Genomic DNA, 27284 nt, shown 5'->3' with positions numbered 1-27284 from the left:
ATGCCATTGTAGCCATGTGCCCAGTAATGAGTATCACCAATGTTAAATATTTATTGGGCATCTCTGTGTACAGGACACTGTACTTGGTGAAAAGGACGGGGAAAAAATTCTCTATCCTCAAAGAAATGGCAATCTACTTTCTTAATAAGGATGTGAACAAAGAAATATAGGGTAAGATGTCCACTGAAAAAGATATGCTTCTCTCAGTGCTGCTTTCTGTGTTACCTCAGGAAAGTTATTCAACTTCTCTGAACCTCAGTTTATCTGTGATATGGAGATAATACTCACCTCAAAGGAAAGTTGCACAAATTAACTGAGATATTTGCAAAGGACTCAGCATATAGTAAAAGCTCAGTAAAAGGTGGTTGTTTTTATTTATTAATATTAAGAGAAATCTTAAATAACAGCATCCTACATTAAATTTCACTTGCTTCAAATGGAAAGATGCATAAACAAAATATTTTGTATCTCATTTTTTCAACATTATTCTTTCTAGTGAAGAAAAATAAGTGATCCTGATCAAATGCTTGATTAAATCAATAATTAGCCATTTCTAAAGGAATTATTTCAGTATAAAAAATATAGTTAAGACTCCTTTACCACTACTGAAATTTAGGATTCATAAGAACATGCATTTTCTGGTACTTACTTCATATGCCTTGCCTATTCTCTTGAAATATCTAAAATGTTGAAAATAATTTCATTGTGTTTCATGATCAGCTACATTTCTAACATAAAAGCAGCCCAAGAACAGAATCATGATCATAAAAGGGATCTTAGCAATTTCTAGTTCAATTTTTTTTTTTTTTTTTTAGAAATAAGAACTTACGCATCTCCTTAACATTACAAAGCACTTTATAATTTATTTTGTGAATTTTAATAATTTCTCGTGGGGGCAAGCACATAACAAAAAATTTTTTATTCAGTTTGTAGGTGGGGAAACATAAATAGCAAAACTAAGCACAGTACAAAATATTCACTAAGAAAAAATAGTTAAAGCTAGGCTAAAGACTACATGTATTATCTCAGTTCTCACACTAACCTGATATAGGTGCTATTTTCTCCATTTACAAATGGGGAAACTGAGTCACTAATCGCTTACGTAACTTACCAATGTCCTGCAACTAGTACACAGCAGAATCAAATCCAGGCTGCCTGATTCCGGAGTCTGCACTCTCAACCTCTATCTATACCTTTCTATTACTTAAAAGTGACAATTTTCTTAAATATCCATGAGTCTGACATAAATGATTGTATAAATAAATGGGGGGAAAGGATCACTTTTTTACAGAATTCCAAATAATAACTATAGAAGGAATGAGGGAAATTACCATTCAGTAAACACCAACTGTTGCAAGGAAGAACCATCAACGGATTCCAGTTAAAATTAACAGGTGTATGATGAGAATAGGATATTTGCAACTCACCAAGGCATCTCTCCATATGATACTTATTAATTATAAGGAGAAAAATAGTAAATTTACAGTGGAGAAACCCAGCAGACACAACCTAAATAAAGTGATCAAACTTAACATCACCACCAGAAAGGTGGAATCACTGTAATTACTGAATGTACAGACAGAACCCTCCATGCAAATAATTTTTACTTAATGATTTAAAGCTCTTCAGTGTTTTTGCTACCATAAAGTTTGGTACTAAACTACCAACTGTGACAAAAACTTAACAAATTCTGTTTGATTTGAGGCTGGGTAGGCACTAAGTCTCTGAAATCACATGAAGCATTTTTCCTAAGTTTTGTCTTCGTGAAAACTGTATGCTTTAAAGAAATTATGATGGAGCAGGCCAAATATTCCCATTAATATTTCTATTATCGTATAGTAATGCAAGATACAGTTATTATGGAAATTATATTTGGAAGCTATAGTTTACAAATTCTGAAATCCATTCTATTTTTAAATATTATTGACAAAGGAAACAAATATGCCATATGTAAAAAAATAAAAGGTATGTGTACCTTTTGATTTCAAATAATTAAAGCTGATATTCATTGAGCCTTTACTATGTACCAGGCATATTTTTTTCTTGCACATTATTTCATTAAATTCTCACAATTTCATAAGGTAGATTATATTACCACCACTTCTCAGATGAGTAAATGGCTAGAAAGGTTAAAAACACTGCATAAGGATGGGTTGTCTGACACAAGCAATACTGTCATTCTTTTTCTAAATATTTTTCCAATTGCTAACAAGCAGAAAATCTAATTAATTTGAGTTTCATTGACTTTCATCTTCACTTCCCTCCTATGCAGGGCTATGTTAACACACAGCAACAAGGAGAATGGTAAATAATTAATAATCTAAGATAATTAAGAGTTGGCCATATTGTTATTATAATTATACTGAACTTATTTACATATCCTTTGTTTTATATCAAACTTTGAGTTCTTATGGAGGAGAAACATGATTTTGATTAAATATAAAATGGACAGTTAAACCTCTAAATAGTACACACTTTGTAAGAAGCTGAAGCACATGTCATTATTCAGGTAATCATTCTTGATTACTTCATTTACACACATCTTTACAAGTCTAAACAAAATGTACAGATATAAACACCATAATTTTTAACTTCCTGTTTTCCACACTTAAAGCACTGATTCTTTGAACCTAGTAAAAAAATTTTCAAGTAACTGCATTAGAAAGTTTATAATTAATGTAATCATTTATATTTGAAGTATTTATTTTTTAAATTTGAAGTTTCTATTATTAAAAATATTTCTTATTATTACAGTTTATTTACACCCTTGATTTTTAAAAAAATAAGTAAGGTGCTTCATATTGGCTTCTGGATTTGCTCTCTTGCCTACAACAAAACAAGTCACTGGGTTTATCCTGGATGAGTCACAAAGCAAGAGTTTGGACTTGATCATTGGTTTCAGTCCTATTTTTAGAGGTATGGGAATACAAAAGAAGTTCTTAATCTGGAGACATTTAAAATGGCTTTTTTAGTTTTCTTCAGAAAGGAAATGGGCTGCCAAACTTCAGGACCATCAGAGAATCCATTAAATATATAATAAATATTTTGTACAAAATGTTTACATTCTATTAAACATTGTATCTTACCCACGTGTAAAATAACACTGCCACTGACATCAGTGGAATTTCATGGGCAACGGAATGAGTCAGTAAGTCTTGTCAAAATAGGCATTTTTCCTACTCCTCTAAAATGTTATAATTGTCCAAATATAAATACTTAAAAGGATGCAGTTTCCATGTATTACTTACAGATTGACAATTGTCTAAAAAAAGCACAAAGTTCATAGACAAGCCTCTCTCTCCTTGTTCTTTCTAAAAAATGCATAAAATGGAAAACAACCTTATACTATACTGAAATCCAAATTATAGGTAAGAAAAAACAAAAACCAAATGACACGAGTGGAAATTAATTTTCAAATATTGGTAACTTACAGGATTTGCAGTTACTTAATTTTTCATTAGCATTGGTTTGCTGTTTTCTATATTTTAAATTGTAATATACTTTAAAGAAAATATTTAATGTATTTAAAAAATTTTTAAACATTTTAAATTAATAAGAATAGAATTTTCAGATAACATTAGATTTTTCTCATTTGTATCCATTTAAAGATTCATTTTCATTTTGATATAACTTTTCTTGCAAAATGTATCTCAAAAATAGAAAAAAATGCCCAAAGGAAAGTTTTATTTATGTGGTAGAAAAATTGAAAAGGAAAGAAAATAAACACATTTTCACAATTTCAGAGGTGACAAAAACCTATGGTATTTCAAGTGGTTTCTGATCTCCCTTAAAGGATTTGAAAATTGTATACAAAGTTTTATAAAGTAATCTTAACAGCCCGATTCCTGTTGACGTGCTCTGGGTCTAGTTTTAACTGTAAACTTCATACAATGTAATGAAAGAAAATTGATTTGGTAATGCTGAACCTATTGATTAAACTGTGAACACAACAAACACTGGTCATTTTTTGGGTAGAAATATTTACAAGCAATTAAAATCACTGATTTCTTGCAGTTGTTTCTTGCTGTCTTCCTGATTTTACAATTCCCCAACGCAAAGGTGCAGAAAACTGACATTTACCATCCTTTTCGAGAAATGGCATGATGGAGAGAAGACCTGCGGGTTAGAAACACAAATGCAGACATGTGGAAGTTGATGGCTTTAAGATTCATTTTGTTGCTAAGTTTTTGTCGTTTCTTAAATTAAAATTTTTAGTTTTTCCTTAAAATCCCCGCGCTACTTTGCTTTAGCCCTACCGAATACATGCCCCCTACCCATTTTTGACCCTGTTAACTCTTCTCCTGCCGCTGTTTAAGCATCTCAAGTCCCCAGCACCCCGGGAGAGTTGAAGCCCACGGAATCCAATCGCCCAGGGAGCCGAAAACTGGGTGGTTCCGGGCTCCGCTGGACCCACGGCCTGCGAGTTCGGCGGCAGACCCCACGTCCAGGCCCTCCTGGGAGATCCGAGGCCTCTCCCAGAACATTCCTAAAGGGCGTTCCCTCTGTTTATTCGTTCAATAAGTATTTGTTCAATTTCCGATGCCCCTCAGTCTTCGGAAAAGCAATTCGGGCCTCACTTTGCAGTGCAGTGTCCTCGCCTTGTTAATGACACAAATATGCCGGGGAAGACGAATCTCGGCCACTATTTAGCAAATACCGCTTGAGATTGACCAAATGCCGTCCCTCCGAGTCCCTAGCATCTGCCGGGAACATAAAGCCACCTCCCTTCCCTCCATCCTTCACTGCCACCCAAGAAAGCGTTAATGGCAAATAGCGACCACGGCCAAGCTCTGCTGTTCTTGCCTCCGAGCCAGCATTATGCCAAGTTCCTCCACACCGCGAGGCGCCACCCTCTCCCCAAGCCAGCAGGAGGGGCGTCAGGCCGCGGCCCGGACCCCGGGCCAAGGGCCGGGAGAGATCTGAGCGTCCGGGCCTCAAACACCTCCGGGCTGGAGGTGGGTCGAGAATCAAGTCCGGGCGTGGCGGCCTAGGGTGTCTCAGCCGAATTCTTCCATGCAGCCGGGAGGCTGTGTGTCCGAACCGCGTAGCTGAACTACAACTCCCAGGACCACAGCTGACCGGACTTCCGGAAGCCAAAGCCGGGCAGGGAGGAAGCTGCTGAGATCCGGCCAAGAGGCTGGGGGTTAATTTAGCAAGAAAAACGGGGGGCGGGAAGAGGTATAGGGCTAACCTGTCAGTTCGCCACCATGAACGTGGTTTTTGCTGTGAAGCAGTACATTTCCAAAATGATAGAGGACAGCGGACCGGGCATGAAAGTACTTCTCATGGATAAAGAGACGGTGAGTTTGCTTTTGCTCAGTGTTTGTGAGGGAACCCTCCTCCCTTGCAATAGCTGGTCCCATTCCACTGTAGGATTTAGTATTTAATTGAAGATTTATAAGTGAGGGTCAGTTCAGTGTGGAACTGAAAGGTTGTATAAAGCTTGCCTAGAAGGATTTCAGTCTGAATGGCTCTAACCACTGCCAGAGGTTCTTGTACGCAGAACAATTTATTGAAGTCAGAAATCGTTTTCTAAATGCCTCTGCCAAGAAATAATATATAAGACAGCGCACTTGGAGGACTTTGGGATGGTCCTGTTATTTCCACTCAGCGTTATGTTTTTAAAGGAAAGCTGTTAGGGCTCAAACTGAGGTGACAGGTTATTATTTATTGGTTACAAAATTTTAAAAAAGAACTCTTTAAGGTGATGGGAAATTTTTTATTTGGAAATTTATGGGTTGTCCGTGTTCAGAGAGAGCGTTTCATTTTGGTACATTACTTATTATTTTAGATGCTCAGTAAATGTTATTACATATGTTAGTATTTAAGTTATCCAACTAAGTAGTATTAATGAAAAAAAAAATTTTAAGGCTTAGGTATGGCTGCTTGTTTTTATTATTCTGGACTAGCATAATATTAGTTAATTCTTTTTCTTTACAGACCGGCATAGTGAGTATGGTATACACACAATCGGAAATTCTCCAGAAGGAAGTGTACCTTTTTGAACGCATTGATTCTCAAAATCGAGAGATCATGAAACACCTGAAAGCAATTTGTTTTCTTCGACCTACAAAGGTACTACATAAACAGCTGCCGTCTGCCTAGGCAAATACAGCACACTATGATCTGGAAGTATTATTAAGGCAAAATAAATTTTTATTATCATCATTTGTGGCATCATAATTATCCTGGTTTATCAGAGTTTTAACCATGACTCTCCTCCTTTCCACATCTCAGTCACTGCTTACAGCCAGTTTTTCCTTCAAGATGTCTTTAAGGTTCTCAGCCACTTCCAAAGCCACTAACTATACTAACAGAGACCCACATCACTTTATTCCTGGATTAACCTCCATACCTATCACACTGAACACCATTGCCATTTATTTATTTATTTATTTTTAATTTTTGAATTTTATTTTAATTATTTTTTTATACAGCAGGTTCTTATTAGTCATCAATTTTATACACATCAGTGTATACGTGTCAATCCCAATCGCCCAATTCATCACACTACCACCACCACCCCCCACGGCTTTCCCCCCTTGGTGTCCATACGTTTGTTCTCTACATCTGTGTCTCCATTTCTGCCCTGCAAACCGGTTCATCTGTACCATTTTTCTAGCTTCCACATATATGCGTTAATATACAATATTTGTTTTTCTCTTTCTGACTTACTTCACTCTGTATGACAGTCTCTAGATCCATCCACGTCTCAACAAATGACCCAATTTCGTTACTTTGCATGGCTGAGTAATATGCCATTGTATATATGTACCACATCTTCTTTATCCATTCATCTGTCGATGGGCATTTAGATTGCTTCCATGACCTGGCTATTGTCAATAGTGCTGCAATGAACACTGGGGTGCATGTGTCTTTTTGAATTATGGTTTTCTCTGGGTATATGCCCAGGAGTGGGATTGCTGGATCATATGGTAATTCTATTTTTAGTTTTTTAAGGAACCTCCATACTGTTCTCCATAGTGGCTGTATCAGTTTACATTCCCACCAACAGTGCAAGAGGGTTCCCTTTTCTCTACACCCTCTCCAGCATTTGTTGTTTGTAGATTTTCTGATGATGCCCATTCTAACTGGTGTGAGGTGATACCTCATTGTGGTTTTGATTTGCATTTCTCTAATAATTAGTGATGTTGAGCAGCTTTTCATGTGCTTCTTGGCCATCTGTATGTCTTCTTTGGAGAAATGTCTATTTAGGTCTTCTGCCCATTTTTGGATTGGGTTCTTTGTTCTTTTAATACTGAGCTGCATGAGCTGTTAATATATTTTGGAGATTAATCCTTTGTCCATTGATTCGTTTGCAAATATTTTCTCCCATTCTGAGGGTTGTCTTTTCGTCTTCTTTATGATTTCCTTTGCTGTGCAAAAACTTTGAAGTTTCATTAGGTCTCATTTGTTTATTTTTGTTTTTATTTCCATTACTCTAGGAGGTGGTTCAATAAAGATCTTGCTCTGATTTATGTCAAAGAGTGTTCTTCCTGTGTTTTCCTCTAAGAGTTTTATAGTGTCCGGTCTTACATTTATTAGGTCTCTAATCCATTTTGAGTTTATTTTTGTGTATGGTGTTAGGGAGTGTTCTAATTTCATTCTTTTACATGTAGCTGTCCAGTTTTCCCAGCACCACTTATTGAAGAGACTGTCTTTTCTCCATTGTATATCCTTGCCTCCTTTGTCATAGATTAGTTGACCATAGGTGCATGGGTTTATCTCTGGGCTTTCTATCTTGTTCCATTGATCTATGTTTCTGTTTTTGTGCCAGTATCATATTGTCTTGATTACTGTAGCTTTGTAGTATAGTCTGAAGTCAGGGAGTCTGATTCCTCCAGCTCCATTTTTTTCCCTCAAGACTGCTTTGGCTATTCGGGGTCTTTTGTGTCTCCATACAAATTTTAAGATTTTTTGTTCTAATTCCATAAAAAATGCCATTGGTAATTTGATAGTGATTGAATCTGTAGATTGCTTTGGGTAGTAGAGTCATTTTCACAATATTGATTCTTCCAATCCAAGAACATGGTATGTCTCTCCATCTGTTGGTATCATGTTTAATTTCTTTTGTCAGTGTCTTATAGTTTTCTGCATACAGGTCTTTTGTCTCCCTAGGTAGGTTTATTCCTAGGTATTTTATTCTTTTTGTTGCAGTGGTAAATGGGAGTGTTTCCTTAATTTCTCTTTCAGATTTTGCATCATTAGTGTATAGGAATGCAAGAGATTCTGTGCATTAATTCTGTGCATTAATTTTTTTTTTTTATACTGCAGGTTCTTATTAGTCATCAATTTTATACACATCAGTGTATACATGTCAATTCCAATCGCCCAATTCAGCACACCACCATCCCCACCCCACCGCAGTTTTCCCCCCTTGGTGTCCATATGTCTGTTCTCTACATCTGTGTCTCAACTTCTGCCCTGCAAACCGGCTCATCTGTACCATTTTTCTAGGTTCCACATACGTGCGTTAATATACGATATTTGTTTTTCTCTTTCTGACTTACTTCACTCTGTATGACAGTCTCTAGATCCATCCACGTCTCAACAAATGACTCAATTTCGTTCCTTTTTATGGCTGAGTAATATTCCATTGTATATATGTACCACAACTTCTTTATCCATTCGTCTGTTGATGGGCATTTAGGTTGCTTCCATGACCTGGCTATTGTAAATAATGCTGCAATGAACATTCGGGTGCATGTGTCTTTTTGAATTACGGTTTTCTCTGGGTATATGCCCAGTAGTGGGATTGCTGGGTCATATGGTAATTCTATTTTTAGTTTTTTAAGGAACCTCCATATTGTTCTCCATAGTGGCCGTATCAATTTACATTCCCACCAACAGTGCAAGAGGGTTCCCTTTTCTCCACACCCTCTCCAGCATTTGTTGTTTGTAGATTTTCTGATGATGCCCATTCTAACTGGTGTGAGGTGATACCTCATTGTGGTTTTGATTTGCATTTCTCTAATAATTAGTGATGTTGAACATCTTTTCATGTGCTTCGTGGCCGTCTGTATGTCTTCTTTGGAGAAATGTCTATTTAGGTCTTCTGCGCATTTTTGGATTGGGGTGTTTGTTTCTTTAATATTGAGCTGAATGAGCTGTTTATATATTTTGGAGATGAATCCTTTGTCCGTTGATTTCGTTTGCAAATATTTTCTCCCATTCTGAGGGTTGTCTTTTCGTCTTGTTTATGGTTTCCTTTGCTGTGCAAAAGCTTTGAAGTTTCATTAGGTCCCATTTGTTTATTTTTGTTTTTATTTCCATTACTCTAGGAGGTGGATCAAAAAAGATCTTGCTGTGATTTATGTCAAAGAGTGTTCTTCCTATGTTTTCCTCTGAGAGTTTTATAGTGTCCAGTCTTACATTTAGGTCTCTAATCCATTTTGAGTTTATTTTTGTGTATGGTGTTAGGGAGTATTCTAATTTCATTCTTTTACATGTAGCTGTCCAGTTTTCCCAGCACCACTTATTGAAGAGACTGTCTTTTCTCCATTGTATATCTTTGCCTCCTTTGTCATAGATTAGTTGACCATAGGTGCGTGGGTTTATCTCTGGGCTTTCTATCTTGTTCCATTGATCTATGTTTCTGTTTTTGTGCCAGTACCATATTGTCTTGATTACTGTAGCTTTGTAGTATAGTCTGAAGTCAGGGAGTCTGATTCCTCCAGCTCCGTTTTTTTCCCTCAAGACTGCTTTGGCTATTCGGGGTCTTTTGTGTCTCCATACAAATTTTAAGATGATTTGTTCTAGTTCCATAAAAAATGCCATTGGTAATTTGATAGGGATTGCATTGAATCTGTAGATTGCTTTGGGTAGTAGAGTCATTTTCACAATGTTGATTCTTCCAATCCAAGAACATGGTATATCTCTCCATCTGTTGGTATCATCTTTAATTTCTTTCATCAGTGTCTTATAGTTTTCTGCATACAGGTCTTTTGTCTCCCTAGGCAGGTTTATTCCTAGGTATTTTATTCTTTTTGTTGCAATGGTAAATGGGAGTGTTTCCATAATTTCTCTTTCAGATTTTTCATCATTAGTGTATAGGAATGCAAGAGATTTCTGTGCATTAATTTTGTATCCTGCAACTTTACCATATTCATTAATTAGCTCTAGCAGTTTTCTGGTGGCAGTTTTAGGATTCTCTATGTATAGTATCATGTCATCTGCAAACAGTGACAGTTTTACTTCTTCTTTTCCAATTTGTATTCCTTTTATTTCTTTTTCTTCTCTGATTGCCGTGGCTAGGACTTCCAGAACTATGTTGAATAATAGTGGTGAGAGTGGACGTCCTTGTCTCGTTCCTGATCTTAGAGGAAATGCTTTCAGTTTTTCACTGTTGAGAATGATGTTTGCTGTGGGTTTGTCATATATGGCCTTTATTATGTTGAGGTAGGTTCCCTCTATGCCCACTTTCTGGAGAGTTTTTATCATAAATGTGTGTTGAATTTTATCAAAAGCTTTTTCTGCATCTATTGAGATGATCATATGGTTTTTCTTCTTCAATTTGTTAATATGGTGTATCACATTGATTGATTTGCGTATATTGAAGAATCCTTGCATCCCTGGGATAAATCCCACTTGATCGTGGTGTATGATCCTTTTAATGTGTTGTTGGATTCTGTTTGCTAGTGTTTTGTTGAGGATTTTTGCAACTATATTCATCAGTGATATTGGTCTGTAATTTTCTTTTTTTGTAATATCTTTGTCTGGTTTTGGTATCAGGGTGATGGTGGCCTCATAGAATGAGTTTGGGAGTGTTCCTTCCTCTGCAATTTTATGGAGGAGTTTGAGAAGGATAGGTGTTAGCTCTTCTCTAAATGTTTGATAGAATTCACCTGTGAAGCCATCTGGTCCTGGACTTTTGTTTGTTGGAAGATTTTTAATCACAGTTTCAATTTCATTACTTGTGATCGGTCTGTTCATATTTTCTGTTTCTTCCTGGTTCAGTCTTGGAAGGTTCTACCTTTCTAAGAATTTGTCCATTTCTTCCAGGTTGTCCATTTTATTGGCATAAAGTTGCTTGTAGTAGTCTCTTAGGATGCTTTGTATTTCTGCAGTGTCTGTTGTAACTTCTCCTTTTTCATTTCTGATTTTATTGATTTGAGTCCTCTCCCTCTTTTTCTTGATGAGTCTGGCTAATGGCTTATCAATTTTGTTTATCTTCTCAAAGAACCAGCTTTTAGTTTTATTGATCTTTGCTATTGTTTTCTTTGTTTCTATTTCATTTATTTCTGCTCTGATCTTTATGATTTCTTTCCTTCTGCTAACTTTGGGTTTTGTTTGTTCTTCTTTCTCTAGTTTCTTTAGGTGTAAGGTTAGATTGTTTACTTGAGATTTTTCTTGTTTCTTTAGGTAGGCTTGTATAGCTATAAACTTCCCTCTTAGAACTGCTTTTGCTGCATCCCATAGGGTTTGGGTCGTCGTGTTTTCATTGTCATTTGTCTCTAGGTATTTTTTGATTTCCTCTTTGATTTCTTCAGTGATCTCTTGGTTATTTAGTAACGTATTGTTTAGCCTCCATGTGTTTGTGTTTTTTACGTTTTTTTCCCTGTAATTCATTTCTAATCTCACAGTGTTGTGGTCAGAAAAGATGCTTGATATGATTTCAATTTTCTTAAATTTACTGAGGCTTGATTTATGACCCAAGATGTGATCTATCCTGGAGAATGTTCTGTGTGCACTTGAGAAGAACGTGTAATCTGATGTTTTTGGATGGAATGTCCTATAAATATCAATTAAATCTATCTGGTCTATTGTGTCATTTAAAGCTTCTGTTTCCTTATTTATTTTCATTTTGGATGATCTGTCCATTGGTGTAAGTGAGGTGTTAAAGTCCCCCACTATTATTGTGTTACTGTCAATTTCCTCTTTTATAGCTGTTAGCAGTTGCCTTATGTATTGAGGTGCTCCTATGTTGGGTGCATATATATTTATAATTGTTGTATCTTCTTGGATTGATCCCTTGATCATTATGTAGTGTCCTTCCTTGTCTCTTGTAACATTCTTTATTTTAAAGTCTATTTTATCTGATATGAGTATTGCTACTCGAGCTTTCTTTTGGTTTCCATTTGCGTGGAATATCTTTTTCCATCCCCTCACTTTCAATCTGTATGTGTCTCTAGGTCTGAAGTGGGTCTATTATAGACAGCATATATATGAGTCTTGTTTTTGTATCCATTCAGCAAGCCTGTGTCTTTTGGTTGGAGCATTTAATCCATTCACATTTAAGGTAATTATTGATATGTATGTTCCTATGACCATTTTCTTAATTGTTTTGGGTTTGTTTTTGTAGGTCCTTTTCTTCTCTTGTGTTTCCCACTTAGAGAAGTTCCTTTAGCATTTGTTGTAGAGCTGGTTTGGTGGTGCTGAATTCTCTTAGCTTTTGCTTGTCTGTAAAGCTTTGGATTTCTCCATCGAATCTGAATGAGATCCTTGCCAGGTAGAGTAATCTTGGTTGTAGGTTCTTCCCTTTCATCACTTTAAGTATATCATGCCACTCCCTTCTGGCTTGTAGAGTTTCTGCTGAGAAATCAGCTGTTAACCTTATGGGAATTCCCTTGTATGTTATTTGTCGTTTTTCCCTTGCTGCTTTCAATAATTTTTCTTTGTCTTTAATTTTTGCCAATTTGATTACTATGTGTCTCGGCGTGTTTCTCCTTGGGTTTATCCTGTATGGGACTCTCTGTGCTTCCTGGACTTGGGTGGCTATTTCCTTTCCCATGTTAGGGAAGTTTTCGACTATAATCTATTCAAATATTTTCTTGGGTCCTTTCTCTCTCTCTTCTCCTTCTGGGACCCCTATAATGCAAATGTTGTTGCGTTTAATGTTGTCCCAGAGGTCTCTTAGGCTGTCTTCATTTCTTTTCATTCTTTTTTCTTTATTCTGTTCCGTAGCAGTGAATTCCACCATTCTGTCTTCCAGGTCACTTATCCGTTCTTCTGCCTCAGTTATTCTGCTATTGATTCCTTCTAGTATAGTTTTCATTTCAGTTATTGTATTGTTCATCTCTGTTTGTTTGTCCTTTAATCTTGTAGGTCTTTGTTAAACATTTCTTGCATCTTCTCGATCTTTGCCTCCATTCTTTTCCGAGGTCCTTGATCATCTTCACTATCATTATTCTGAATTCTTTTTCTGGAAGGTTGCCTATGTCCACTTCATTTAGTTGTTTTTCTGGGGTTTTATCTTGTTCCTTCATCTGGTACATAGCCCTCTACCTTTGCATCTTGTCTATCTTTCTGTGAATGTGGTTTTTGTTCCACAGGCTGCAGGATTGTAGTTAGAAGAACTTCTGCTTCTGCTGTCTGCCCTCTGGTGGATGAGGCCATCTAAGAGGCTTGTGCAAGTTTCCTGATGGGAGGGACTGATGGTGGGTAGAGCTGACTGTTGCTCTGGTGAGCAGAGCTCAGTAAAACTTTAATCTGCTTGACTGCTGATGGGTGGGGCTGGGTTCCCTCCCTGTTGGTTGTTTGGCCTGAGGCAACCCAACACTGGAGCCTACCTGGGCTCTTTGGTGGGGCTAATGACAGGCTCTGGGAGGGCTCACGCTAAGGAGTACTTCCCAGAACTTCTGCTGCCAGTGTCCTTGCCCCCATGGTGAGCCACAGCCACCCTCTGCCTCCACAGGAGACCCTCCCACACTAGCAGGTAGGTCTGGTTCAGTCTCCCCTGGCTTCACTGCTCCTTCCCCTGGGTCCTGATATGCACACTACTTTGTGTGTGCCCTCCAAGAGTGGAGTCTCTGTTTCCCCCAGTCCTGTCGAAGTCCTGCAATCAAATCCCACTAGCCTTCAAAGTCTGATTCTCTAGGAATTCCTCCTCCTGTTGCCAGACCCCCAGGTTGGGAAGCCTGACGTGGAGGTCAGAACCTTCACTCCAGTGGGTGGACTTCTGTGGTATAAGTGTTCTCCAGTCTGTGAGTCACCCACCCAGCAGTTATGGGATTTGATTTTACTGTGATTGTGCCCCTCCTACCATCTCATTGTGGCTTCTCCTTTGTCTTTGGATGTGGGGTATCTTTTTTGGTGAGTTCCAGTGTCTTCCTGTCGATGACTGTCCAGCAGCTAGTTGTGATTTTGGTGTTCTCACAAGAGGGAGTGAGAGCACGTCCTTCTACTCCGCCATCTTGGTTCAGGGCCACCATTGCCATTTAATCTTACATACTTATATCAGTGTTTTGAGTCTTTATCATTTTATTCACATCTATGCTCAGGAACCTTTAATGGCTCAATTTTACTCCCATGATTAAATTTATATTTAGTAGCCCTCAGAGCCCTCCTTTAGCTGGTCTGGTCTGCCCTTATGTATTCAACCTCCTGTGTCCTACCTCTGCTCCTCCACTGCGGCCACATAGGCCTTTTTATGATCCCTCTACATGCTCATTCCTGTCCTCTGTTTGTTCTCTTCCCCTGATTAAAGATTCTTTAGCCTTCTGTCAGTTTTCATCCACCATCTTCTAAATCTAACTTGAGTCCTCCTTTAAAAATCCTTTACTATTTCAATCTTATTTTGTATATTCTCTTGTTTTATATTCATGTTCTTAACTCCAGTACTTGTACATTATCTACTTTCCAATATACAAATCTGACCATGTCACCACACTTGAAATCCTTGAATGATTTCTCATTGCTTTTACGATAAAGACAAAACTCCATTGAGAGTGGCCTGCAAGGCCCTGTATGGTCTAGCTCCTACTATTTCTATAGCCTCATTTCAAACCATTCCCCTTTTTGCTCTTAGCCACACTAATCTTTCAGTCCACTATATTCTGTCATGCCGCAGGACCTTTGCATAGGTTCTTCTCTTTGCCTGGAACGTTTTCACTCCCTCAAGCAAATCTTTCCTGGCCTTGCTGACCAGCTCAAACCCCCCTCTCATAAATACTTATAGCACCATCTTCCTCTCCCTATTACTTGTCGTGGATGAAGTCTCATATGGTTTGTGTGATTAATTAATATGTCTCACCAGCAGTAAGCTCCAGGAGAGCAGAGATGATGTCCATATTTTCACACTGTTATGTCCCCAATGCCTGCCACATAATGGATACTCAATAAATAGTTCCTGAATTAATTAATACATCAATTAATTCTTTGATACAGTAGTTTCCAATTGTTTCATATTAGTCATGAAATTTTGGCTCTGGGAGGGATCTTAGAGATTATCAGTCCATCATTTCCTAACATTTTTTATTAGAGAAGCTCTTTCAGCGCCATATGTATGTTCTCTCAAACTCAAAATGTGTTGTTAAAAACAATTTTTCCTTAAGATTACATTATAAAGTTAATTTTTAATGTGTTTTTTAAATTTAAATGACAGTTTTTAAAGTCTTTTTCCCATTTAACAAGCAATATGTATTGCTTACGTTACTTTTAATTCTGTAAGGAAATGTATGGTTTTTTAACATTCAAAAATGATATTTTATATCATGTATAATTTGGGGATCAACTTTATACTGAAATTTAACCATATGTTATAGTATCAAAAGTAGATAAGACCTGCATTATGATCGTATGTAATTGGAATTATTATGTTTTGACCATTTGAAAATCAACTGTTTTTTAGTTCTAAATTTCATGTTTTATTTTAAAATAATGTAATTATACAAAAGGTCTTAGCCTACTGTTTGCAAATACTTCACAAATATTTCAGTTCTGCAGCCTCTGGTCCCAATTAGTTAAAAGCCCAAGTGAATATATTTAACTATATTTTCTCTTGAATGTTGGTTTTTAAAGGACTAGACACATTTTGATGTTCCACATAAGAATTTTGATCAGATGAATAAAATTTATAAGCAAACAGCTTGAGGCAAATTTGCAGAATTATTATCTATCTTATGTTGTATTTCAACATCTATGTCCTTTATATTTTTAATCTTAATTTGGCCAAGGCAATGCAGCTAGTTAATGTTACATATGATTCCTGATCATTATATTTAATGTCTCTTTTTTATCCCCAGCCCTCACCCCTCCCAACATACACACACTTAATCTAGACCTCAGCACACAGGAGGCACTCAGTAAATACTTAAATAAATCAGTGGATGATACGTATTTATTACTTTTTCACTTAAGCAGTTCTCATATTTTGTTTGTTTGTTCTTTTCTAGGAGAATGTGGATTATCTGATTCAGGAGCTCCGAAGACCCAAATACAGTATATATTTTATTTGTAAGTATATTATTTCACCTGTTCAATCATGTAACTAAATCCTAGCTAATATGTTCTATTGGGTACTTCATATCATCAGTAAGTTAATTGAATCCATCACTGTAAGAGTCTGGTGAGTTTTTTTGTCCTTTCAAAGTATTAAAAGTGTTGGACCAACATTCTGTTTCTGAGAGCTAAATGTGATTTCCACTCATCATAGACTGCTTAGGTTAAAAACAAATTATTTTTTAAGTTTTACTTTGCCCTTCAAGTTTCTTTATAAGTCAAAAGTTGTAAGTAGTCAACTTTCACATTCCACCTTTGCCAAAAAAGTATGTGTACTTATTTCTATTTTACACTTTTATGAACTGAGGCATAGAAGCTGATTTATTTATCTGGAGGGAGAATATACTTGAGTTTGTTGGAAAAGCAGAGATTTACTTTACATACCAGATGAAAACAGTCTACTTCTCTTTGCAACTTTATGTAATACTTGAAAGTACACGTCATCAAGTAGATATCTCCTATTTGCATAACTTTGGGGGAGGGGAAAGGGGGTGGAGGCCTGGAAATAAACTGGGTTTGTGGTTACTATACAATTTATATGGATTTTTTTAATGTAATACATTCTGCTTTGGAAGTTACATCTTTTCTCCTCTAGATGTCATTATTGATCTTCATAGCATTTGTATTGTTTACTTGAAGGCTTTGGAGTTTTAGGGTTTAAACTATAGTCTAAGATATATACTTTCTTCCGCATATACTACAATTTAATAATGGTACAAAAAATTAACATTTGTGATAAGACACTGTAGTTTATAAGAACTCTCTCATATTTTATTCAGCCCTTAAAATAACCCCAGGAGGTAAAAACAGGCAGTTTTATTCTTTTCTGTCATCCTACTTTTGTTTTTGTTATTGTTTTATTTTTGGCTAATAATCACGGGTTTTCTTTTTCAATTAAGCTTTTTTTTTTCTTTTTTTATTTTATTTTATTTTTTTAAATTTATTTGATTTTATCTTTGGCTGCATTGGGTCTTTGTTGCTGCGCACGGGCTTTCTCTAGTTGCTGCAAGCAGGGGCTACTCTTCATTGCGGTGCGCAGGCTTTTCATTGCGGTGGCTTCTCTTGTTGCAGAGCATGGGCTCTAGGTGCGTGGGCTTAAGTAGTTGTGGCATGCGGGCTCAGTAGTTGTGGCTCACAGGCTCTAGAGCACAGGCTCAGTAGTTGTGGTGCACAGGCTTAGTTGCTCCGCGGCATGTGGGATCTTCCCGGACCAGGGCTCGAACCTGTGTCCCCTGCATTGGCAGGCAGATTCTTAACCACTGTGCCACCAGGGAAGTCCTCTTTCTTTTCTTTTTTTTTTTTTTTTTTTTTTTTTAATTACGGAGTAGTATTCCATGGTATGGATGTACCACAATTTGTTTAACTTCACCTGTTGAAGGACATCTGAGTTGTTTCTAGTTTGGGCTAATACAAATAAAGTTGTTATAAATATTTGTGTATAGGTTTTTGTGTGAACATAAGTCTTTATTTCTCTGTAATAAATAATACCCAGGGAGCAATTGCTGGGTCATATGGTAGTTGCATGTTTAGTGTTTTAAGAAACTGCTAAATGTTTTCTGGCATGACTATGCCATTTTACATTTCCATTAGCAGTGTACAGGTGATCTAATTTCTTTGTATCCTCACAAGCATTTAGTGTTGTCCCTGTTTTTCATTTTAGCCATCCTGCTAGGTGTGTAGTCATTCCAGTATTTTTTAAGTCTGATTACAAGCTAGGTACTGAGGATAGGAAAGTATAAAAACTTTTGTATTCAATGACACACATAGACACACACACACACACACACATATATTTAGAGAGAGAGAGAGATTGATTCCCCATGCTGTCAAATTTATCTGGACATCTAACAGAATTACTGTTTTGCTGAGTCTCTTAGCTAAAAATTGAATAGATCATGAGATGAAAGACTCCCTTTTCCTCTGAAAAGAGTTATTTGATGCAGTGGTTGAGATTAATAACCAATAATAAGTCTAATATTTACTCTTCTGGTTGTAAAGTTTGTTTGATTTGGGCTGTAAATCTATGAAGTCAAAAAAAATTATATATGTTAAAGTAGTTAGCACTAAAGCCTAGGAAAAATGGACTGTTGAAATGTCTTGGGTGGAGGAATCAATTTCACAGTTTTATTTGATTGAAATAAACTAAAATGAGTTTATATATGATGATTTTATTCTTTACAGACTTTCAGCACAATTTATATTAATTAGCACAAAACTGGCCTTCTGCTCATGTCATTTTTTAATAATTCTATTTTTGTATATTCTTGTATAACAGGCTCCTCCCTTCCTTTATTTAAAAAAAACTTCTTTATTATGGAAGTTTTCAAATATGTAAAAATAGAATAGTCTAATAAATCCCAATGTACCCATCACCCAGTTTCTACAATTATCGTACCATAGCCAATCTTGTTTTAGCTATACTGCTATCTACTCCCCCATCAATATTATATTGAAGATAATCTAAGACATCACATGATTTCATCCATAAATATTTCCATGTGCATCTCTAAATGATAAGGACTTGTTTTAAAAAGTACCATTATTATATCCAAATAATGAAAAAAATTCCTATTTATTCAAATATTCATTCAGTGTTCAAATTTCAAATTCTTTCATGTCTTTTTTTTTCACCACTGTTTGTTTGAATCAGGATCATAGTAAGGTCCACACATTGCTATTGGTTGATATGTTGTTTAAGTTTCTTTAATCTTCTATAAGTCCTCTCTCTACCCCAACCCCCATGCAGTCTATTTATTGAAGAAACTACATTGTTCTATTAAAGTTTCCCACAGCCTGGATCTTGCTGATTGCGTCTGCATGGGGTACTTTAAGATGTTCTTTGCAATTTAAAATGTTCCCTCTGTCCTCTAGTTCTTGGAAATTGGTACTTGGATACAGAGGCTTAATTAGATTCAGATTTGATTTCTTTTTGACGAGAATATTTCATAGGTAGTGTTGTGTGCTTCCACTGATTGTCTCTTACTATGATACTAGCAGAGGTTAATGCCCAATGCCTAGTTCCATCCATTGATTCATTAGGGGTTGGAAAAAATGATGGTGTTTTAATTCTATCATTATCATTCCTTCTTTGCTTTTTAGCTGGAAAATTTCTTTAAAGAGGAGTTTCCCCCCATCTACCGTTTGGTTATCTGGTGGTACAGTTTGCATATAAAAGGATAAAAGCTTACTTCTTTCCCAGTATTTGCTATTTTCAATATAATGATTTGGTTCCCTAGCATCCTCCAATGCCTACAATGGTGGTTCCCTTTTTTTTTTTTTAAGTATTATGAATTTACAGATTTAAACACATTTGTGCTGTTCATTCCAATGTGAAGGTGTTTGACATATACCACAATGTATACTAAATTTCACTTAGTCATTAGACTTTAACTGTCAGGCCCATTTATGTCTAATTGCAGCAGAGATGATCTCCTCTGAGTCAACCACAACTTACATGTCTGTTTCAGATTTCAGTAATGTGATCAGCAAGAGTGATGTGAAGTCATTAGCTGAAGCTGATGAACAGGAAGTTGTGGCTGAGGTTCAGGTAAAGGTATTGGTCCTCTAATACATATCTTATATTGGCCCTTTCTAAAGATTTGAGTCTAAAAATAAGGAAGGTTTTGTCTCATAAGAAAGGAAGCTATTGATCAGACACAGTAAATGTGCATTGCACCAGACTATACTCATATTTAGAAAGTTTGGAAGAGGTATCAAATTGAGTGGGAATAGAATTAAAGGAGGCAGTGGGAATGAGGAGATTGGAAAGGTACTGGATTGGTAGGGAGGGTTTCACAGGGTTGGGGACAGAGTCAGATATGTCTTATGCTAGTTTTATGAGCTATACTGTAAGAATATTCATCTAAACAGTTATAGTTTATGTCTGATTAGGAGAGAATAGGAAGTAAAGGATGTGAATGAGGTTTATTAAAGTTCTGTTTGTGATTATCTTGCTTTGGGAAGTAGTAAGCAGATTTGTCATTAGGTTAAAACTTGAAACTCCTAAATATTTATTCTGCATGCTATGTAATACTTCACATTAGAACATTTCATGTTACCTTTTCCTTCTTAAACCCTTTAGTGTTCTTGAATACATTTATCACAGATGTTTGAACACATTTATCACCTAAGTGAAGAATATCATCCTCAGGGAAGCAAATAAACAAGTTTTGGATTTTCAGGAGGATGTGCTAGGTGATGAATGAATGAAAAAAAATGACCTATTTTAAATCATATTCTCCCTCATGAGAATACACTGGACAGCAAAGTTCTTATTCATCTAACTGAGTGTAACATTGTATATCTTCAGCAGTGTTTTATTTTTACTAATTGATAAGTCTCCTTAAGTATGATATGTATATTTATACAACTTTGTTTTTTTGGTTTTTTTGTTAAAGATTTATTATTGCTACTATTTTATGATTATCTTATTAATTCCCTCACATTGACTATTGTTACTCAATTGTTAATTGATCAATTTTTCTCTTTTATACCTGCATTTCCTCAAATTTGATTGTATCACATAGTATTATATCACATATGAAAAATATTATTGCATGATACAGTTAGGAGTTTATGGAATGACTGACTGATCTTGTTGCTTTGTTTGCAGGAATTTTATGGTGATTACATTGCTGTGAATCCACATTTGTTTTCCCTCAATATTCTGGGTTGCTGCCAGGTATGGAAAGAAAGGATTTTTTTTTAAGTTTATTTATCAGGTAGGAGTTAATTCAGTAAGTAATTGGTCTTGTAAGATAAAATTCAAATATTTTCTCTGAATATATGTTTTAACAAAAAGGGTCGCAATTGGGATCCAGTCCAACTATCCAGAGCAACTCAAGGACTGACAGCTCTCCTTTTATCTCTGAAGAAATGTCCCATGATTCGTTACCAGCTTTCATCAGAGACAGCAAAGAGACTTGCAGAATGTGTTAAGGTATGGCATTCTCTATCTCCAGTTCCAAAACATCAAGACCATTCATTTCTTTTTCATATTTCAGAAATTAAAGGAATATTTTATCTAAAACTAAGGAGATGGTGTGTTAGGTTTACTGGCAAAGAGGTAGGCATTTGTAATTCAAGACCAAAAGCAACAAATTAGAGCTAAGATTCTTAGGTTTAACCCAAGAAACATTTGCAAGCTACTTAACTTCTTTTGATCCTATTAAACCGCTTGTAAAATAGAGTTTCAAATCCTAACCCTTAAACAGAATGCTACTAAACTTTGTCAAGCTTTTGAATCCTTTTATGGAAGGCCTATGAAAGTGCAAGAAACTATTGTTAAATGTGGTTTTTGTGTATTAATTTTCTATTTATATCGTCTCTATCTGCTACTAATTGGTTCACCAAACCATCTTTCTCTCTTACCCACAGCAAGTGATAACTAAAGAATATGAACTGTTTGAATTCCGGCGGACTGAGGTTCCTCCATTGCTACTTATTTTAGATCGCTGCGATGATGCCATCACCCCATTGCTAAACCAGGTGCAGAGCCCTTTGTTAGCATAATGAAAGGATGATTTCAAGTGGTATTCATCAAAATGCAGATGTGGAAATGAACAACATGGTCCATTTATTTGCCTCCTTATTTTCAGCTATTCTTGTTTTTGCCTTGTGTTTCCTAGCATTCTGGTATCAGTGTTCTTCCAACCACAGTCATCTTCAGCTCTTTCTTCTGCCTCATCCTTCCTGTCCCTTTCTGCCACCATCCCTAATTAAGGCAACTTCTGGGTTCTGTAGATTCTACTTTTCCAGTGTCTGTTCTTTTCCATTCATATTGCCATTATCTTGGTGTATCTAATCTCTTATAGGAATCCTCAAATAGTCATCTTCTTGATTCCCCACTTTTAATTTCTCTCCACTCTAACGTATCTCACGGACACATGTTGTTAAATTACTTTTACTAAAGCACAGTTCTGATCCTATTACTCCTGGCTTAAAAATCTTAATTGTTTCCCATTTGCCTACTGGATGAAATACAGACTCCTGAACTTGGCATCCATGAGCCTTCACAATGTAGGCTCAACGTTATAGAAAACCTGCAGCTCACTACTGTGTAGATATACCTCATGATTTCCTGCCATCATTTTATTCATGTTGTGACCTCTCTTTGAACTCTGGCATGTTTGGAATACATTCTCTTCCCATCTTCACCTCTCAAAATTCTTATCCTTTAAAACCACTTGAAACATCTTTTAAGTGTTTTTGAAACATCTTTTGTCTCATGCTGCACTTTCTGTGTTGTACCTTTGATTGTTTTCACAGTCTCCTAGGTTATACATCCCTTCAAGGCAGACTGTGTCTTACTAATGTTTGTTCTTCTGTGAATACAAGCACAGTGCCTTACACTTTGTAGATACTTTATTAATAGTGACTCTAAATTTATAGGAAAAGGCACAGTCTATATTTCAGTTCCATCCCAGCTTATAATAATGTTAATGCTAGGGGAAATCTGTGCTGTGGAATGCAACTTCTCTATGATATGATAGATAGCCTTATATTCCTAAAATTCAAAGTAATATAACTTTATATATTCTATATATTACATATTATATGTTACATATTTTATATACATTTTAATAATATAACTAAAGAAGTTTTGACGATATAAAAAAGTAGAAAGAAAAATAATTGCTTATAATTTAGTTTCCCAAAGAATAGCAATCATTCATTCAACAAATTTCACTGAGGACCTATTATGTGCCAGGTACTGTATTAAGTACTAGAGATAAAAGGTTAAAAGATACAGTCTCTGCTCTCAAAGAGTTCATGATCCAATGAGGAGAAAGTAAACATCGTTTTAATTACGAAGTATGTGCTAATGGCAAAAGCATGCACAGGATGCTGTCTGTGGAAGCATAAAACATTTTGTTGTACTTATTTTAAATGCTGTAATGAAACTTGCTTTTTCAAGGACTCATTGGCAAATATTTTAGGAAATAAAGCACCTACTTTTATAACCTCTGAAGTTATTTTAACAAATCTAGTGTTTAGATTTAGAGGGTAATTTGCTGGAAAATACTTAGTTTTCTCTAATGGGCCTGTGACTAAAAGTAACCTGTTCTCCATAAAAGGTGAGAAGGCAAATTTGGGGGTTTCTCCTTTCCAGTTTTACGAAATAAGTTCACATTTTGTAAGACTGGAAACCGGTCCTTCTTCACAATGCATATTAAGTAAAAATATAAAGTAAAATGGATTCAGAGGCAAGCTTCTGAATATGTGTGTTTTGATCAACTCACAAGGTTTTTTTCTGGTAATATTAGTGTTCCCAGGATAAATATAGCACCACTCAGATCTGCAAGAACACACTTCTCATGCTGCAGAAAACCACAGAAGTGTACAGGAAATGGTACAGCTTGTAACTGCAGTACCAATATAGCCCTATCTATGAAGCCAAAAATATACTCTTAATTCACAGGCAAAAATTGGAGCTAATGATAGATCTAATTTGTTTTCTTTCTATCAGGAATATTAATCTGGCTGCCCTTCTTCCAAAAATGTGAAATCCAAAAGTATTTTGACTTTCGGATGTTTAACCAATTAAAATGACAATCTTAATGCTTAGTATAGCACAAAATATTAATAAAATTTGAGCTAAATAGAGAACCTCCATGTAAACAAGACTAGTTACTAAGAATGTTATCAGTTTTTATTTGTTTTCCTGAACGTTTACTATTTCCATGTTTTGTCAGTTACCAATTTCTTTTTTTGTCATAATTCTTTATTTAGTGGACATATCAGGCCATGGTCCATGAACTACTGGGCATAAACAACAATCGGATTGATCTTTCCAGAGTGCCAGGGATCAGTAAAGACTTGAGAGAGGTGGTCCTATCTGCTGAAAATGATGAATTCTATGCTAACGTAAGTGGTTTAAAATTCTTTTAAATTTTTTTAGTTGTTTTTATGTAAGAAGGTTAATATTGATTTGTTAGAATGAGAGCAGGTTTGGGATTTCATGTAGAAGGATGATAGAGGCATCCTGTAGATAAACTGCATCTCAAGGGAAGGCAGACTTTTTTCTGACCCTTTAACAGTATTTTTTTCACAGTAATCACATACTTAGTTTGTACTTTTAAAATTAGAACCCAATTTATTTACTTCCCTCCTGTCCTTAGCCCTTTGTGAAAATGGTAATGGTATTCATCACCAGTGTCCTGGCCAATATCCAGATTTGGTAATGATAATGAAATTTTCTTGCCCTTCAGTTCTAACTGTATTCAGTGTTCTTTTTCACTTCTTTTAAATTGTCTGAAAGTCAGACTAGTTGATAGAACTGTGTTTCCAACTTCCTTTTTCACAGAATATGTACCTGAACTTTGCTGAGATTGGTAGCAACATAAAGAATCTCATGGAAGACTTTCAGAAGAAGAAACCAAAAGAACAGCAAAAACTAGAATCAATAGCAGACATGAAGGTAAATTGAACATGTACATGGATGATTAACATGCAAGACTTTGGAACTATTCATGTAAGCAGCATTTCTGGAATATTCTGGGTCTGATTTCTGCCTTGATTCCTTTTGTTTGGTTTGAGATTATTTTCTGTAATACTTCTCTTTAGGAAAAAATATAGTGAAAACTTCATAATAAGCCATGTACTTCTTTCCATTCATCAGTCATATTTGGACTATTTAAAGACTCAGTCTACTGACATATATTCGTTCTTCTCTTCTTAAGCATAACAAAATGCCATGTGATTGAAAGTAATTAGATGCCTTAGTCTGGGCAGAAGAATAATCCCTGCCTTTTTTTTTTTTTTTTTTTTTTCCTTCTTCATACATGCCTATCCTGATCAAGAAATAACAGAACCCCCAATTGATGTTTTTCCCATGGCAGGCCTTTGTTGAGAATTACCCACAATTCAAGAAGATGTCTGGAACTGTATCAAAGCACGTGACAGTGGTTGGAGAGCTGTCTCGGTTGGTCAGTGAGCGGAATCTGCTGGAGGTTTCGGAGGTTGAGCAAGAACTGGCCTGTCAAAATGACCATTCTAGTGCTCTCCAGGTATCTATTCAATCCAATTTGATGAGCACCTACTATGTGTAAGGCACTGTGCCAGGCAGAGCAAGAGATACAAAGGCAAGTAATCCTTCTTAACCAACATGGAATTTACAGTGTAACAGGGAGTTGAGACAAGAACACAAATTAGTATTATTTAAGATAGATGTATGATAAGAGGGATAGTAGAAGAAAAATGTGCAATCTCAAAGGGTTCAGGCAATTAATTGTTTAGGAGGGCAGCCTAGTCAACTAGAAAGAATGCTAGACTAAAATCAGAAGATCTGAATTTCAGTGTTTGATTTGCCACTGCTGGCTTTGTGACCTGGAGCTGTTGGCTTAATCTCTGAGCCATTTTCCTCATTTGTCAGATAAGTATAATGATATTTATCTCACAGGGTTGTTAGGAAGATTTTAAAGATATATTAAAATGCATTATCTAGGTTTTTATTATTGAACATCTGCTGTTTATTCCACAAACATGTGAATGCCTGCTCCATGTTCATGGTGCTGTGAGGATCTAGTGGTACAAAAATGAATAAGATACCATCCTTTTCCTCAAAAAGTTCACATTTTAGTAGGGGAGAAAAAAATTTAAACCAGGAATTATAATATATGCAATAAGTGCTATTCTAGAGGTATTACAAAGGGATATGGAAATACAGAGGAAGGACAACTGTTTTCCCTAAGGATGAGTCTTCTTAGAGCTTCTTAGAGACGATGACATTAGGTTTGGTTCTGGACAAGTAAATAAGTAGAAGTGCACCAACCAGAGAAAAGGAAGGAAATTCTCAGCAGAGAGAATGCAGGCATGGAGATGTGAAAAAAAAAAAAATTTTTTTTTAAGGGAACAGAGACTAACTAATTCAATGTAGCCAGTGCTGGATATAAGATGAGGAGTGGTCTTAGATAAGCCAGAAGGACAGATTGAGGCCTGGTTATGGCCATTGAAAGGAGGTTGGGCTTTAATCTTAAAATGATGAGAGCTATCAGAGGATTTTAGAAAAAAGTGACATAATCAAACCCTAGCCTCATGAAATTTACAGTATAAGTTGAAGAGACAAAACTAAAGCATGAGTAACAATTAGGCAGTGTTTCAAGTTAATATTTAATTAAGTCAAAATTGTGGTACTGACTATAATAAGATTTGAGGTTATTAGGGACAGTTTCTTAGAGAAGGTGATATTAAGATGGACCATAAATAATGAATAGAATCTGGAGGAGGATTTCAGCAAAGAAAAGATGCAGAGCTATGCAGAAAATAATAAACAGCATGACCTGTTGAGAGTGGGTGTGCAAGAGACATAGGAGATAAAATTGAATTGGTAAACAGGAACTAGTTTATGAAGACGCTTGTAAGGGAGATTTGTATTTGCTGAGATAGGCAAACAGATCCAGTGTAGAGTCTTACATAGAAGTTGATATGATGAAAGCAGTATTTTAGGAAATTTAATCTAGTAAGGATGCTTTGGAGATGAAAAAAATTAAAGTCAGAGAGGCTAGAAGACTCATAGTGATAGTAGTAAAAATGTACAGAAGGGCAAATATGAAAGACATTTCAAAGGGAGAAAATAACTTTAGTGACAGATTAAATATAAGGATAACAAGACAGAACAAATCAGAGATAATTCCAAAATTCCTGAGAAGTGGCAAAATGTGGTATCACTGACAGTAAGTAACTTGGGAATGAGAGTCCTTTGGGAAATAGCTGTTTCTAAGCCACTTATTATAAGAAGCAGATTTCCTTATTAATAGGACCCTATATTCTAAAACTTAGTCTGTTTCTTTCCCTGCTGCAATTCTGCTTTATAAAGTAAAGCCAGCATGGTATAATGGAAACAACACAGGCTTTGGAGCCAGACTGTCCTGGCTTATGTCCTATCTCTATGTATCAAAGTTTCTCTGGGACAATTACTTATTTTGCCCAAGCCTCAGGGATAATGATTTCAAACTTTTAGGTTGTTATCAGGATTTAATGAGATATAAAATGCTTCCCATATGGTAGGTACTTTGTAAAGGTTAGTTTCCTTCCTCTAAGCATAATTTTTTAAAGATATGGTACAA

The 27284-nt window shown here is 35.9% G+C and overlaps 1 protein-coding gene across 2 annotated transcripts in view; it reads left to right on the top strand.

Annotated features, from left to right (window-relative positions):
• The first annotated feature begins 5102 nt into the window (after positions 1–5102).
• VPS45 (vacuolar protein sorting 45 homolog) overlaps positions 5103–27284 on the top strand; it is a 68657-nt gene continuing 46475 nt past the window's right edge. For both annotated transcript variants that reach the window (XM_061183551.1, XM_061183550.1), the window contains exons 1-10: positions 5103–5300; positions 5941–6075; positions 16113–16173; positions 19686–19765; positions 20831–20899; positions 21020–21157; positions 21595–21705; positions 23950–24084; positions 24524–24637; positions 25059–25226. In XM_061183551.1, the coding sequence (XP_061039534.1) occupies positions 5208–5300; positions 5941–6075; positions 16113–16173; positions 19686–19765; positions 20831–20899; positions 21020–21157; positions 21595–21705; positions 23950–24084; positions 24524–24637; positions 25059–25226 (1104 nt within the window). In that variant the 5' untranslated portion in view covers positions 5103–5207. The remainder of the gene's footprint in view (positions 5301–5940; positions 6076–16112; positions 16174–19685; positions 19766–20830; positions 20900–21019; positions 21158–21594; positions 21706–23949; positions 24085–24523; positions 24638–25058; positions 25227–27284) is intronic.

Source organism: Eubalaena glacialis, chromosome 3 (genome assembly GCF_028564815.1).
Source record: "Eubalaena glacialis isolate mEubGla1 chromosome 3, mEubGla1.1.hap2.+ XY, whole genome shotgun sequence".
NCBI classification, from domain to species: domain Eukaryota; kingdom Metazoa; phylum Chordata; class Mammalia; order Artiodactyla; family Balaenidae; genus Eubalaena; species Eubalaena glacialis.
Note: the sequence above shows the minus strand (reverse complement) of the source record. Positions and strands in the feature narration are given on the sequence as shown.